This window comes from Peromyscus eremicus, chromosome 20, assembly GCF_949786415.1.
Source record: "Peromyscus eremicus chromosome 20, PerEre_H2_v1, whole genome shotgun sequence".
NCBI classification, from domain to species: Eukaryota; Metazoa; Chordata; class Mammalia; order Rodentia; family Cricetidae; genus Peromyscus; species Peromyscus eremicus.
Genome location: NC_081436.1, coordinates 36,011,400 through 36,027,391, shown reverse-complemented (window position 1 = coordinate 36,027,391; position 15,992 = coordinate 36,011,400). Strand labels below are relative to the sequence as shown.

Genomic DNA, 15,992 nt, shown 5'->3' with positions numbered 1-15,992 from the left:
CAGGTTGAACCAGTTTTATGACTCCTAATATACCCATCAAGTAGAGTATTAATGATACCCAGCGTTAAGAACAGGGCTAGCCAAATGTTCAGAACACTCTCTAAAGGAGGAGACCAAGTCCCGAGGACTGGCTCACTTTGAAAGCTACCAGAAGCCTCAGCGGGAATGTCATTTTCTGTCCTCTGAGAAAAGGCTCAGCCATCACCCCAGATAACCCTAGTGCATCTCAAAGGCATTAGGCTTTCAGAGACTGCCAGATGGAAGCTCTGCCAGTTAAATAGCTCTGAACAGGAAGGAGATTAGGGGAAGTCACTACACCCAAGACCATCGTCTTTACCCTCACAGTCCTAAGGTGACGCGCCCTAAGCAGGCCTGAGCCAAAGTGAGACAGTCAGATCACCAGGAGTGAAAAGAAAAGGAAACTCGGAGTTAATACATAGAGCCCGCTCACTGCCCACCCTGCAGGTGCAGGTGCAGCGGTGGAGTCCAGCAGTCACCGCTCGGGGGCGGAGCTTGGGCGGCTCGGGGGCGGGACCTCTCGGTGGCGACGCGCTGACGTCACGGGCGTGGGTCGGCCCAGCGCGTCGTCGACGGGGCGCGGAGCGCGGCCGGTGGTTTCTGCGGCCGGTCGGCGTCCGCTCGCTCGGCTCTTCGCCCTCCGCCCCGACGAGGCGTCTGTGGCCGAGCTTCCGCAGTCATGCTGCGGTCGGCGCGGCTCGCGCGGCTCCTCTGAGTCCGGGAACGGCGGCGAGCGCGGCGGGCTCGGGTCGCCATGCCTACCCGTGAGTGTGGGGCCGGGCCGGGCGGGGAGCGCCTCCAGGAAGCGCCGGTCGGCCCCGAGTTAGTTTCGCTTCACTTCAGCGTCCCATGGGCGGGGAGCGGGGGATCCCAGTGCACACTCGGGCAAACTGAGGCGGGAGCGTTACAAAACTGACAGCGGCCCGTGGTGACGGCGTGGTAACGGAGATCCGTGAGACCCGGGAAGCCCGGGCTAGTATGTCCGCCGCGCGGCCCAGCGCGACGTGCCGTAGCCCTGAGGTCGAGGCCTGTGCTGCCTTAGCTGGTCTGAGGGACAGACTGGAGCTCTCCCTGGGGCCAGAGGCCGGGGAGCCCCCAAGTGTGTCAGCCTGACTACCCCTGGGCTGAGTCAACCCAGGGTTTGGTTTGCCCGCCCAGCGTGGGGTCCGGGCTCTGCTAATAGCAAGTGTCCCAGCTGTCCCCTAGGGACACTGGGTTTGGAGATGACCCGGTAGTGGAGGCTTTGAGAGAGACTCTGTACTACGGGGTACTACAGTGCTACCAGTGACCCAGATACTCGCAGTGAGACTTTAAACCCCTTGGCCCACTTGGATTACGTGCAAACTGGGTGGCTGATCTCGGACCGAGAGGCGGCATGATGCTGGTGATGGATTTGAGATTCTTTGCAAGTAGGGCTCTTTTAAGTGTGTCCTGCCGCAGAATCTTTAAAGACTTGTGAATTTTTTTTTTCTCAAAATTACTTACTGGCTTTGCCTGACCTGGTTTCTGTAGACATACCGGGTACGGGATTTCTAGGCGGCATTCAAATGTCCAATTTTTTTCTAATGTTGGGTTAGAAAAATTCTTAATAATAGAATGGTTTATCTCATACTTGTGTCAAATCTTTCATCTTAATGTAAAGATCATTTTTAACCCCTCAAACACCAAGTGTGTTTTATTTTATTTTCACAATATTATACGTTTCTTACTTTATATTTCTCCATGGTTCATTCAGCCTGGAGGAATATATTCTGCCGTCGTGCTCATGACCATTATTGTCCGTTTATTATTTCTAAATTCATCTTCTGTTATTCGAGTATTTGAAATTAGCACCGTGCCAATCTTTTTTTTTCCGAAAAAGCAGAGGGGAGAAGGATAAACCAGTGGTCTCAAAGGATGAGACTTCATGGGGATTGTCTGGGTAAAATGTCCCTCAGCATTCTGTAAAATTATCAAGCTTTAGTTAGGTGCCAAAGTTATCTAGTTCCCTAGAAAGGATGCTGAAAACTTGTGTTTTTAGGATGCTTGATTTATTTATCCTGTCCAGTGAGTTTTAAATGAACTCAGGTGTCAGATTGCACCCATGAATGGAGGAAGGTCAAGGGAAATGTTTATGTGTCATTCATATTTGTTGTTGTGCATCTCCTGTAATTGAAAGGAGCTACTGATGTGGACAGGGGATACAGATCTCAAACAGTAGCTCTTGTTTTTTCCCTCCTGATACTCAGAGCCCTCAAGATGTCTGTGATAGTTTGGTGGGCAGGAGTGCTTCTTAGACATCCTGTGTCTAGAGTAGACTGCTAACATACTAAGTGTATAAGCAGCCACTTCAACACAGTCACGGTATTATAAATGCTTTTAGGGAAAAAATGAGTTCTCATAAATGTTTTTTAAAAGATATTAAATAAAGAGGCTTATTTGCATGCTCAGCCAGTTAACCTTTAAGTGTTTTATGAAATGTAATGCTTTTCTACAAAATTGAAAGATTGAAGAGAATCATTTTAGTCTCTTGAGTTCTAGAATTCTGTAAGCAGCTCGCAGATAAATAATTCTATCGCTGTTTTTATTATTCACTTGGAATCGAAATGGCATTAATAGTAGAAGCCAGCTTCACATGCTGGAGCCATGCTGGCCAAGCAGATAAATGTGTGTCTCATGAATGTTGTTTAGCGAGCAAGGACTCCTTGAGAAAACAGCTGGAAGTATGTCTGCCAAGAAGGTGCTGACACAGAACAGTTCTTGTTCTTGTCATTCTGTGTTTAGCCTGTAGTTGGATGACTTCAGGACTGACATTTCAAACCTAGATTTAATAAACTATTAAGCTTTTAATTTCAAAGGGTTTCAAATTTTGTGTCAGTATTTGAGTTGGAAGGAAAATTGAGGTTTCTTAGTCCATTTTCTTGTTTATTTTTTAATATCAGGAGACTGAGATTTTTTTCTTTGAATCTTTAGTTTCTAGACAGTGGCTCATTATATAGCCCAGGCTAGCCTAGAACTTGTGATCCTTTTGCCAATGCTAAAAGGTTGTAGAAGTTTACCACCATGTGTGGGTTTTAGTGTATTTGATGGCTTCCCTGAGGTCATAAATGGAGTAGAACCAGTACTTGAACACAGATCCGGCCCTTTTAACCAGTATCCACATTGAACACAGATAATGTCTATTTTTCCTTAGCCAAAGTGGAATAAACTGTTTTGTTTGTTTGTTTGAGTTATAAAATAAGACAAAATGAAAGCTTTGCCAAAATTCTGTGAAAATTTCTGTAAGCTTAGACGCTTGTGTATAAGAAAGTTCATCATTTGCCTGGATTTAAGTCTTGCCACAGGAATCTGGGAAGAAGGCTATGGATTCTGCAGGTGTGCTAAGTAGATGCTCTGTTATAAAGGCATGGATTTAAATTCTTTAGCAAAATTCTGTGGAAGGGGCTTCTTAGTTAATCTACATCTCATGCATGAAAACAGGTCCAATAAAATGTGCTCTCATATATAAGAAATGGTTATATGTGAGCTGGGGGAATTCAAACACTGAACTGTTATTAGTGTGTGACTAATACTTTCTTTCGTCATTTAGACATCAGCATTGCTATCTGGTTAGGTCTCTTAGACAGTGGTAATGTGGCATTCCCCTATCCTTGAATAAGGCTAATTGTATTTAACTGTTTTTCAGTGTCTTACAGAAAAAGTGCCAAATGAATCCTGAAGGATAGGTGATAGCTGAAGTATTTCTTTGTAGAAACACATTACATGTGTTAACTTTTTATCACTGTGATAGCCCTGAGGGAAAAAAAAAACAACTCAAGGAAAGATTTGACTCTTGGCTTGAGAGGTGTCAGTTCAAAGTTCACTGAATCCATTGCTGTTAGGCCTGTGGAAGGACAGAAACATCATGGCCAAAAAGGAGGTAGAGGGAGGCTTCCCATGAAAGCTGTTCACCTTATAACAGCTAGGAAACAGAGACAGTGGAAGCATCCAGGGATAAGATGTACCCTTCAGAGACCCACCACACAGTTGTTACCTGCTTTTGCTTCCCAGTAATTCCTTCAGTCATGTCTTTGTCAGCAGATTCATTTTATTTAGTGTTCTCATGCTCTATTTGTCACATTAAAAGCTCATCAGCTAGCAACCAAGCCTGTGGTGGTTAGTGTTGCCAGTTGGACAGAATCTAGAATCAACTAGAGAACATGCCTCTGGGCATACTCATGGGGGGGGGGGGATTATCTTTATCAGGCTTATTGAGATGAAAATACCAGGCTACTGTAGGCAGCTTCATTCCTTTGGCAGGGGGTCTTCCAGAAAGATTCCTGAGCCTAGCATGCATTCAGCACTCCCTGCTTTCTCCTTGCGCATACAATGTATCAGCCACTTCAGACTCCTCTTGCTTTGAGTTTTCTGTCAGGAAGGACTTAATCTCTTGAATTCTGAGCCAGAATAAACCAGTAAATTGCTTTGTCAGCCTATTTTATAACAGCAACAAGAAAAGACAGTGAGAAAAGGACTTAAGCAAAGGCCAGTGATCATTTCACGTTGAAACTATAAGGCATGCAAACTTATGCATTCCTATTACTGGCTTTGGAGCCGTTGTGTTCATTCATATTTATTTATTCACATTATTGTTAGTCCATTTTTCTCCCTCTTGTCCTCCCCATAGTTCACCTTTTTTCTCTCCAGCCTTCTTCCTTCTGCCAGACTTGTAGCTGAAGTTTCTATTTTTTTTTCCTCTTACTGTGTCTTGATACTGCTTTGATTGCTGCCTAGGAGACCGTGTGTTTCTTTTTGTTTTTTAGACAGTCTCTCTCTGTATCCCTGGCTGGCCTGGAACTCACTTTGTAGACTTGGGTGTGTTCAAACTCAGAGATCTGCCCGTCTCTGCCTCCCAAATGCTGGGAATAAAGGCATGTATCACCACACCACACAAAATTTATGAAGTTTATGCTTCAATTAGTTCCATTCATGAGTAAGCAGAGCTGTTTTAAAAATTATGTAAATGATGAGATAAAACTTGAAGAAAGGGAGCCAGAAATGGAATGTTTTATGTGGCATTATAATGCAGAGACACAATTAAGGACTGAAATATGCTCAGGCTGTCACAATCACAGTTACAGTGACTATTTGTAGGCATACTAGCAATTTCTAGCTTACTGGTTTCTTTATAAAGTCATGTCATAATCACATTTTTACTAGACCTTCCTGTATGTTTTTTGATGTGTAAGATAATACAAATGTCTGCACATTATACTGTAGATGAGTTTTTCAGCCTTTGCACCATTGATACCTTGGACCAGCTTTGGTGGTGGTGGCTTAAGGAGGGAGTGGTAGCAGGGGTCTGTCCTATGCTTTAGAGAATGTTTAGCAACATATTTGGCTTGTATCTACTAAAGCCAGTAGCAGCATCCACTTCTTTCCCAGGAACCCTAAAATTGTAAAAACCAAAAAATGTTTCCAGACATTACCATATAGCCCCTGGAGGACAGAATTAAAATTATACCTCATTAGGAACTGCTCTAGTTCTAAATATTTAAATATTACAGATCAAGCTGTCCTGCTTTCAAACCATTAGGATGCTCAGGCAGCCTACTCCCCAGAGATGCCTTCTCAGCACAGAAGCTCAAACAGCCTCTAGGCCTGATATAGTCAGCAGTGATCTATTTGAACTTGACCCTGGAATTGACTCTGATCAGGTTCTTTCAGGGAGCAGGATGGGTAATATCTCTTTTCCAGTATCTCATTCTTTTCACCAGAATTTTTGGATGTTTTATGCATCTCTCCAAACCATCTGAATTATTGGGCAGAGGAGGTTAGTTTTCTGGGGGACCTCATTTTGTCTCTTCTTTAATTTTGAAGGGCAGCTTAAAAGCAAAACGAGCTGAAGCCAGGTTCCTCTGGTTTTCTAGGGCAAAAATGATAAATTATTTATTATTATTATTACCAGTTGTCCCTTACCCACCCACATACATAAAAGGAAAGAAAGCCGTTTGTGGTTTAGGAAACTGAGCAAGTTTTTTTTTCTTTTGTGTGTGTGTGAGAAAGAGAAATGAGGGGATATCACGGTTGAACTCTGGCATGGAATGATCCAGTTGTCACCTAGTGTTTCTGTAGTAGTGTGTTGGGCTACAGTGGGCAAACCTGATTCTCTATAGGATATTACATTTCTCCTTAGTCTAGTTACTCTTCTTTCCCTTTAGGTGCTAGATAGCACAATTCTAGATTTTAGTAAAGAAGATGCCGTTGCTTATGTATTTTCAAAGTATCTCTGAGTCGAAGTATTCTTGTCTGAATAGCATTTTGATTGGAGACTCCACTCTGTCTTGTCTGTCTTCTCTCTCCCTCCCTCCCTCCCTCCCTCCCTCCCTCCCTCCCTCCCTCCCTCCCTCACCTTTTCCTGCCTCTCTCTCTTTGTATTTTTTAATTATAATTTTAAAAAATTTATTCTCTTATATATTACATCCTGACCTCAGTTTCCCCTTCCTCCTCTCGTCCCATCACCTCTTCTCTCCCTCTGATCATCTCCTCCTCTATTTCCCTTCAGAAAATAGCAGCCCTCCCAGCAATATCAACCAAACATGGCATATTAAGTTGCAATAAGGCTAGGAACCTCCCTGCATTTTAAGTCTGGTTGAGCAACCCAGTAGGGGGAAAAGGATCCAAAAGCAGGCAAAAGGGTTAGAAACAGTCCCTGCTCCCACTGTTAGGAGTCCCACAAGAAGACCAAGCTACTTGTATGGCATTAACTTGGTCTCCTGGGGCTTTCTGCAGGAAAGGATCACCCCATTATCTTGTGGTAGTAGGAAGATTTTTTTTTAATTGAATGATTCTTCCCCAGAATAATGCAGAATCTTACCCCAAACTTTCCATATAATTTGAAATGACTTACAGACACAGCAGAATTTGCTAGAAAAATCAAAGCAGATTACTATGGGAGTGAAGACTGTTGATACTTGACAAAACTATACCATTCTAAGTATTCTGCTTTTGCTGTCTTTCAGCTGATTTTTATATATTTTTCCCTTAACGTTTTCTTTGCTTACCAAAATCTTTTAGTTATGTAGATGAATCCTCAGCATGCCTTTGTAAAATTATGTGCACAAAGCATTCTAACTCAGTCATAGAATCCCCTAAGACAAGAATTGAGGGTGGAATAGATAGAATTTTGAGCTGTGAAGATATTTAATTTAGTTGACAAAGGGCAGCTGAAACCAGGAAGATTTAGTGTGCCATTCAGCTGGATCATGCTTTGGTACTAGAACGCAGGCCATCTGAATCCTGGGAGTGTGCTCACTATATACATCATATTCTTCCATGAAGGAAGAGTTGAGGAAGGAAGTATGGTAGAAATCATGGTTAATGAAGGGGTCAAGATAACTTATTAAATTAAAAAAAGACAGCAGTATTTATACAATTCTGAAGGCAAAATACTACCAGCTTTATGTAGTTAAGAATACATACTTGTACTTGCTATAAAAGAGTGTAATGGTTGATACAGGTTTTTGAGAAACATGGCTCCATTTCATTAATAAAGAATTGCAGATTAAAAGCCAATTTTGGTCTGATGGGTTGTCAGAAGTCTCTAACAGTAAACTGCAGTAAACTGCAGTGCAGGTCTCTTTGGAAAGCAGATCAGAAATAAATTATCAACTGATCTAGGGATTATATCCATTGGCCCAGGAATTTCACTTCTAGGAATCTATTCTTAAGAAATGATTAAAGTAAAGGACATCAAGATAGTTTTGAATCCAAATGTTTTGTCATAGTAATATTTATAAAAAGAGAAAAACAGAAACTTGTGTTCGGAAATAGAGAATTGGTACATATTGATAATATAAACCCTTTGAACAAAATATTATACATTCATTAAAAATAGTACTCATGGGGGTTGGAGAGAGGGTTCAGGGGTTAAAGCACTGGCTGCTCTTCCAGAGGTCCTGAGTTCAATTCACAGCAACCACATGGTGGCTCACAGCCATCTATAATGGGATCTGCTGCCCTCTTCTGGCTTGCAGGTATATATTTAGATAGAGCACCATATACATAAAATAAATAAATCTTTAAAAAATATTAAAAAAAATAGTACTCATGAAGCCAAGGTGTAATAATCCCAGCTCTTGGGAGGCTGAGTTAGAGTTTGAGGCAACCCTATGCTGCATAGTGAGATCCTATCTCTAATAAACTAGACCAAAATAACATCATGAAGACATATATACAGTGTTTTGTTCCATAGCTCAGGCTGACCTGAAACTAGCAATCCCACTGCCTCAGCTTCCTGAATGCTGGGATACAGATACGTACTAGTATGCCTGGCAAATTCATTTTCTTAATTTGTATTTTCCAGATTTCTTACAGTTAGCAATTGTAGTTAGACAAAAAAAAAAAAAAAAAAAAAAAAGATGCTTAAGGTTACAGATTTAATACAACTTTTTTCAAAAACCTAAAACAAGACATTAAACTGTTAAACAGGTTCTTCCTGTAGCCCGAAGACTAGAACTCTGAAAAACCAATCTCGTGGTGTAAACTATATAGGAAAGTAGTGCCTGGCGTCTGATTGCTGTCAGATGCTCAGAATTGTAAGTCTGATTGCTGTCAGATGCTCAGAATTGTAAGTTTCTGGGAATGCCTTTTGGAGGTTAGTGCAGTGTGTTGGTTAATAGGACACAAGAACAGGGCACATTTGTCTCTTGTCTTTTCTGTTTGAGGTGTTGTATGCTTTCTTAAGTGGTGGTTTCAGCCTTGAAATCCTGAAAGGTAAGATGAGTCACTGTGGGGGAGTTCAGTTTATGGGAAGTTGATAGATTTTTGTAGCTTCCTTGGAATGATTGTCTTTTGCGGAGTGAATACAGTCTTAGGCAGGTGGGATCACAAAGTGAATGTTGGCAGTTTCTACTGTGATTAATGTCAGCCCTGTCAAAATTCTGTCGTCATGTATGCCAGGTTCACTCAGTTCTTAAAATGAGCCAGCTCTTGAGGATGTTCTGAAGCAAATAGGAGCTAATAGTATTTTTCTTCTTTTCATGGAAGGCATCCTATTTCTCCTTGGCATGTTCATCTCTTGCTCTCTAACTTTGGATGTTATTGGTTGGCATAATTCTGAGTTTTATTGAAAAAGGAACCACTACTTTGGTTTTTTTCATTGTACCTGAATCAGATTTGTCTATTATAAAATTAGTTGTTAAACCTTTTGCTCCACAGCCTTCAAGAGGAGTTCTAACTACCCCCCCCCCCACCCCTCCACTACCATCCCCTACTCCCCACCCCCCCATCCTCGCTTACTTGATGAGTTATTCAGCTCTACCTTTTCTTTCTACCACCTGCATTCCAGTAGTTTTCTGGATAATGCTAAGTATTCTTCACACTACTGCTCTCTAATGGGCATTTTTGAACAGCTGTCTTGATAATTCACTACCATATTCTCTGTGCTGTGATTGCAAGTTAACTTTAAATGGCTCTCATTCCTGCTGAGCAGACAGATGAAGTACACAAGTTACTACATTTGCCACTATGATTCCTGGGGTCTCAAAAACAAGCAAAATGTACTGTGCCTGATTAGCAGACATCCTGGGAATTGAGAAGAGTGGCCCTTTTATGACATCTAACTTAAACTGATTGATTTAGGAACTTAGTTAAAAGTATTTTTACTATGTATTTGACTCAATAACTGAGAAAAGACAATATCTCTTAGGAATTTGTAGATGCAATATTGTATTTATATAATATTTTGGTTTTAGATGTAGAAATACTTGTTAACATATTAGGACCAGAATCTTGGCAGAAAAAGATAATTCCTGCAGGTCTTGACCCCTACCTACTTCAGCTCGATGAAAGTGGACATCTGGAGAGAGGACATTCAAGGCAGATACATACATAGCTATTGAGATTCCAGGTCTGAGTTCAGAAAGTTTTCATGTGTTCTAGCTAGCCTGTGTAAATTTCAGAAGTCCAGTTTCTCTAGTTTGCAGTACTAATGAGAAGCAGATAGGTAGCTTTTCCACTCTGTTATCTTTCCTTTTACTCCATCCTAATATTTTGCTTGCTTTAAAAGGATGAAGTATACTTAGAACAGTCCACACACTTAGCCTTGTTATAACACACCAGCTTCACAAAGTGGGACAATTTAGATTCCAGAAAGAGATGACAGAAAGGTGGGCCAGTTGTATTTATATTAATTTTATTTACAAAAATTCATTCCTTTGGTCTGGTACAGGATGCTTGATGCTTTTAACTCTTATTGGAGGGTAGAGGAAGGGAAACTTGAGATGCCTTTGGAACAAAGGTTTTCAAAATGCCTTCCATGTAGGTGTAATAAGGTTGTTGTCTGGTAAAGATGCTGAAGAAACTAAGCAGATGGCCCACCCAGCTTTAGTTGGAATAGCGTGTTCCTATCTCATTTATACATTTAATTTCAGTAGGAAAGTGACATTGACTACTTTTAAAAAGTGGATAGAAAATGTAAGATGTTTTAGAGTCTTTTAAAAGCTCGGGAACTCTGAGGCAAAACCCAAAGCAATTTAGCTGATCATGACTAACTGTTTTGGTCTAACAGTCTCCAGGACTGAATATATTATAGCCCCTCCTTGTAGTTATTTCTGTCACAGACGATGCCACTATACTATTGGATTCACAGATGTTCTCTTTCAATTTTGTTTTTCTGGTAAATATGTTAGGGACACATTTACTTAGTATTTTAATGCCTGTATTTGCAAGGCACTACCAAGATGGAAAATGCAGAGTTGGATAAAGTGGTCCCTAGCTTCAAAAAGGTTATACCATTTATTGAAAGGTATGCACATAGTTATAACATAGAAGGATATATTTTTTTTTTCTCAAGGCAATATATATATGCCACTACTCTTCCATGATCTTCCTTGAGTTTGAAGTATAATGGTTAGTTTGTAAATGTATTGATTGGCCTGGCTACCCCACAGTCCATTGATCTCTGCATTTTGACCACTTCGCCTTTCTGTAATGATTTCTCTCTGGTGCAGAAAGAAGCTTTTTTGATGAGAGGAGGGAACTACTCTTTACAGTGGATATAAGGCTAAATATTTAGAATGCCTGGCACTAGGGTTTTTCTTAGCTAACCTTTCTTTTCTGGAGGGAAGGAATTAGTTGGCATAACTTGACACACAATACTCTGCCCCTCTCACAGACTTATATATAATATATATATTGCCTTGAGAATGGGGCTGTTGGAGTTCAGAGGAGAGAAAGTGTCCATGACACTAACAGGAAGATGAATAGAACAGCAGTGAGTGGAAAAGGACAGCAGTCAGTTGAAGAAAGACTTAAGTGGAAAATGTGAAGCTTAAAAGGGTGTGTCTCTGTGTGTAAATGTATATACACACAGACACACAGGGGAGGGGGATTTGGTAATTCTGTCTTTTGTTCAACACATTTTTATTCAAAGCCTACTATGTGTCACTTTTGTTAGGCAAGAGACAATGATATCTTTATATTGACCGTATGTATATCATTACAATTTTTGTCTTTGCTGGTGAAGCATACATAGCCTAATGGGGAAGAAAGGTGTTGAGCAAATTTAGATGAGGGCATGTACTTCTTTCGTCTGCCAGTCAGGGCATCTGTTTATGGCAGCCTTTGAATAGTCCAGAGTAGCAAGAAATAGAAATTGTAATATTCTATTCCAGTCTGATCTGATGTTAGGACAATAAAGAAAACTTATGGCGCATCAGGGAAGGTGTTTTAAAATTGTTTTGAACTTCAAAGCAGTTGTCATATTTCAGGTCCAGTATATGTAATCCTATAATTCTATCCTTAACTCTTTTGTCACGGCTTCCTATCTGGGAGAAGAGACTGTCAAATTATAATCAGTAAGTGCATGCAAACTGATAACTGTGCAGTTTGCAAGCAGAAGTTAGGGCACCTCAGTATATGTAATCTAAAATGAAGAATATGGAACCACACTACTAGGAGCTTATCCCATTGCTGCCTTGTTCAAGTCTCACTGCAATATGTATTTGTGAAAGAAGAGTTGTTTTCTGGCAGCAGATGGTTGTTTGTGTATAATAAAGTTCTTAAACACATGATTATTTCAAAGACAGAAGTGGGGAGCATTTAGAGTCTAGATTTGTCACTGAGAGCATCATTTCAGCTCTTGGGTTTTCGTTAAGATTTTTCTCCCCTTAAACTGCTAATGCTGCTCTCTTTTCCTCCCTGCCTGCTCCTTGGTGTAATGTGGTTATCAGGCTCTGTTTGCTCTTTAAACCATATAGAAATATTGTTCTTTCTATTGGGCCTTCCCTGATAGGTACAGCAGCATGTAGAGTAAAGGTGGAAAAATCACAGTAGAGCTTTGTATAGTGGTTCATAGAACACTGGGGAGGGCTGAATGTAATTACATGTAGTTTAGCTCCTGTGCTTTTGTGAAATGGCAGTTGATTCAACCACTTTGACATTTCTGTCTAAAAGTGCACTGTGACTCTGTTTTTAAGTAAGTAATTAATGGTATTTGCACAGAGATGAGGTAATTTTCTATTGATCGTTTTCATTTTTAAAAGTACACCTATTATTTATAGGAATGAAAATTTTTAAAGTGCCACAAATACATAGTTTTCTAGGTTCTTTGAGTATAATGTCACAGAAAATACATTGGTTTACCTATGTTCCACCCTTAGACTTGAGATAATAATGCATTGAAATCTTATGGTAGTATAAGATGTTAGTTTTATGATCTGTCTGAAGTATTGATTAGAAAGTTTCTCTTTACATTCTTGGTTTTTTTTTAGATGATGTAATATGTTTTATTAATTCTTAGAGAGTTTCCTACAATGTATCTTTACCCCTGTTTTTCTTCCCAGAGCCGTGCATCATTTGCACTTAGTGTTGTTGTCACAGTTCTCCTCTTCCTCCTCCTCTTTTAGAAGAGACTGTCTCAAAGCAGTTGTCCTGGTTCCCTAGCTCATAGAGTCTTTTCCCCTCCTCTTCCATGATCTTCCTTCAGCCTGAAGTGTAGTGGTTAGTTTGTAAATGTATTGATTGGCCTGGCTACCCCACAGTCAATTGATCTTTGCATTTTGACCACTTTGCCTTTCTGTAATGATTTCTCTCTGGTGCAGAAAGAAGCTTTTTTGATGAGAGGAGGGAACTACTCTTTACAGTGGATACAAGGCTAGATATTTAGAGTGCCTGGCACTGGGGTTTTTCATAGATAGCCTTTCTTTTCTAGAGGGAAGGCATTAATTGGCATAACTTTAATTAAACTACAGGCCCCCCCCCGACTTATATATAATATCTGTAAGTAGCCATAAAATAATATAGTTCCCATGTTCTTTTTTAAACATCCTTAGTGTGATTTATCTCTTTGACTTTTCTCTTCTCTGTGCTGCCATTCCTTCTAGTTCCTCAGTTATGTTTCCCCATCCATTTTTATACCCACTTCCTACTTCAGAGCAACTATGTCCTGAGTTTTGATTAACATAAAAATCAGTTGTTTGTATATTCTATTGCCACAGTGTGTTTATAATAAAAGAATATGTGCAAATTTAAAACTTTTGAATTTCTGACTTCTATCTTCTGACATCTCATGTATGGCTATTGTGGTTTGAAAGAAGATGCCCTCCATAGGCTCATAAGGAGTGGCACTATTAGGGGGTGTGACCTTGTTGGAGTTGGTGTGACATTGGAGGAAGTGTATCCCTGGGGTAGGCTTGAGGCCCAGTAGGGCAGTTTCTTCCTGCTGCCTACAGATCCAGCTGTGGAACTTTCAGCTCCTTTTCTAGTGCTGTGTCTGCCTGCATGCTGCCATGCTTCCCACCCTGACAGTAATGGACTAAACCTCTGAAGCTGTAAGCCAGCCCCAATGAAATGTTTTTCTTTCTAAGAGTTACATGGTGATGGTGTCTGTTTATAGCAGTAGAAACCTTAATTAAGACAGAAAGTTGGTACCAGGGACTAGGGTATTTATGTGATTGGCCTGACCATGCTCTTGTTTGGAGGAATGCAGAGTTTGGATTTAAAAAGCAGATGAATGCTTTAAGTGAAGTTTAATGGGCCATACTAGTAGGAACATGAAAGACAGTGGTTCTGGGGTGATTTGAACTGTGGGGGCATGGCTCAGGAGGCTTCCGAGGAGAAAAATATTAGTATGTGGCCTAGAGACTGTTCTTATAATATTTTGGCAAAGTAGGTAGCTGCTTTCTGCCTTTCTCCAAAAAAATCTGCCTGATGCTAAGGCTAAATTGAAGAATTATGAATTAACAGCTTTGGCAGAGGAAGTGTCCTGACAGCCTAATATTGACTATGTTGATTGGTTATTAGTGGCCATGCTTATACAGATTTATAATGAAAAGGAGTAAACTGAGCAAGTAAAAATACAAAATGTACAGATTGAGGAGAAAAGGGGCACCAAGAAGTGGAGTAGAGCTAAATCCTGTGTTCAAGGAGATAAACAGATTAAAGAAAAGCCTGCTATTAAATGGAATAAAGGGAGTGGTGGCCTCAGGGCAAGATTCTACCCAGCTAAGTTTCCAGTTTGTAAAAAGGAATTAAAAAAAAAAAAAAAAAAAGCTTTGGTCTAGGCATAATGGTACACACCTTTAATCCCAGCACTCAGGAGACAGAGGTATGCCGATCTCTGAGTTCAAGACCAGCCTGGTCTACAGAGCTAGTTTCAGGACATTCAAACCCAGCAAGCAGCAGAACTCAGCAGATTCAGACACATTTCTGGCTTTAGAGTCAATGTTACAAGAAAGGGGTTATAGAGTCTGCCTCCTAAGGAAAGCCACTGAGACCAGGTGTGTGTCGGGGTGTCCCTGCATGGAGACCTAGAGAGGCCATTGCATGAAGCTGTGAAAGTGAAGCCTGGATTACCTTGGAGACCCCAAGGTGTTAGAGATGCCAGAGTAATAGGATACCTGCTGAGGAGAGCTTCCAACAGAAAGTGAAACCAGCCCAAGAGAGAGAAGTGTGTTGCAGTCAACAAAGCCGAAAGGAGTTGGAGATCTGAAGAATGCTTCAACATCAGACATGGAGATGCAGACAGAGTTTGGAGTTTGCCCTGTTGGTTTTTGGTCTTGCTTTGGTCCAGTATTTCCTCCTTGTGCTCCATTTTGGAATTGTAATATATATCCTGTGTCATTATATGCTGGAAGTATGTGATCTGCTTTTTCATTTTGATTTTACAGGGGATTACAGTTAAGATATTACGTGAGTCCCAGAAGAGACTTTGAACTTTAGACTTTTAAACAAGTTTGAGACTGTTAAAGACTATGGAAACTTTTGAAATTGGACTAAATGAATTTTGAATTATGATATGGCTACAACCCTATGGGAGTGGCACTATTAGGAGATGTGGCCTTGTTGGAGTAGGTGTGGTCTCGTTGGAGGAAGTGTGTCACTGGGGGCGGGCTTTGAGGTCTCAGATGATCAAGCCAGGCCAGTGGCTTACTGCCTCTTCTTGCTGCTGCCTGTGGATCAAGCTATAGAAATCCTAGCTCCTTCTTTTTTAGTACCATGTCTGCCTGCATGCCATCATGCTTCTGCCATGCTGATAGTGGACTAAATCTCTGAACTGTAAGCCAGCTGTAATTAAATGTTTTCCTTTATTGGAGTTGCTGTGGTCATGGTGTCTCTTTACAGCAATAAAACCCTAAATAAGGCAGCGATGAAAGGCTTTGAAGACTGGTGATAAAGCACAGTGATAGCTCTTGCCTAGCATGGACAAGATCCTGGGTTCATTCCCTAGCACTGAGAGAGTGAGGGAAAAGAGGTGGGAAGAATGAGAATATTCAGGTTTCTGTGTTTGAGTTGGAAGTTTGACAGAATATATCAAGCACTGAACCTTGAAGGTTGAAATTATATTTATATTGCACTTCTGTTTTAGCTAAGCCTGCCCAACAAATCATATGCTATTTTTTCCCTTTCTAATTTAACTTTGAATAATGGAGACATTATTTAAAAATATATATTTTATTTAGACTCATAATTGGAATGATACAATACAGTTTAGGCAGGCATTTTAATCATGTCAA

General features: G+C 40.6%; 1 protein-coding gene across 3 annotated transcripts in view; it reads left to right on the top strand.

Moving 5' to 3' along the window:
• The first annotated feature begins 589 nt into the window (after positions 1-589).
• The window catches only part of Efr3a (EFR3 homolog A), an 87,576-nt gene continuing 72,173 nt past the window's right edge, over positions 590-15,992 (top strand). For 2 of the 3 annotated variants that reach the window (XM_059246986.1, XM_059246985.1), the window contains exon 1: positions 590-782. In XM_059246986.1, the coding sequence (XP_059102969.1) occupies positions 773-782 (10 nt within the window). In that variant the 5' untranslated portion in view covers positions 590-772. The remainder of the gene's footprint in view (positions 783-15,992) is intronic. The other variant, XM_059246983.1, reaches the window with a different exon arrangement.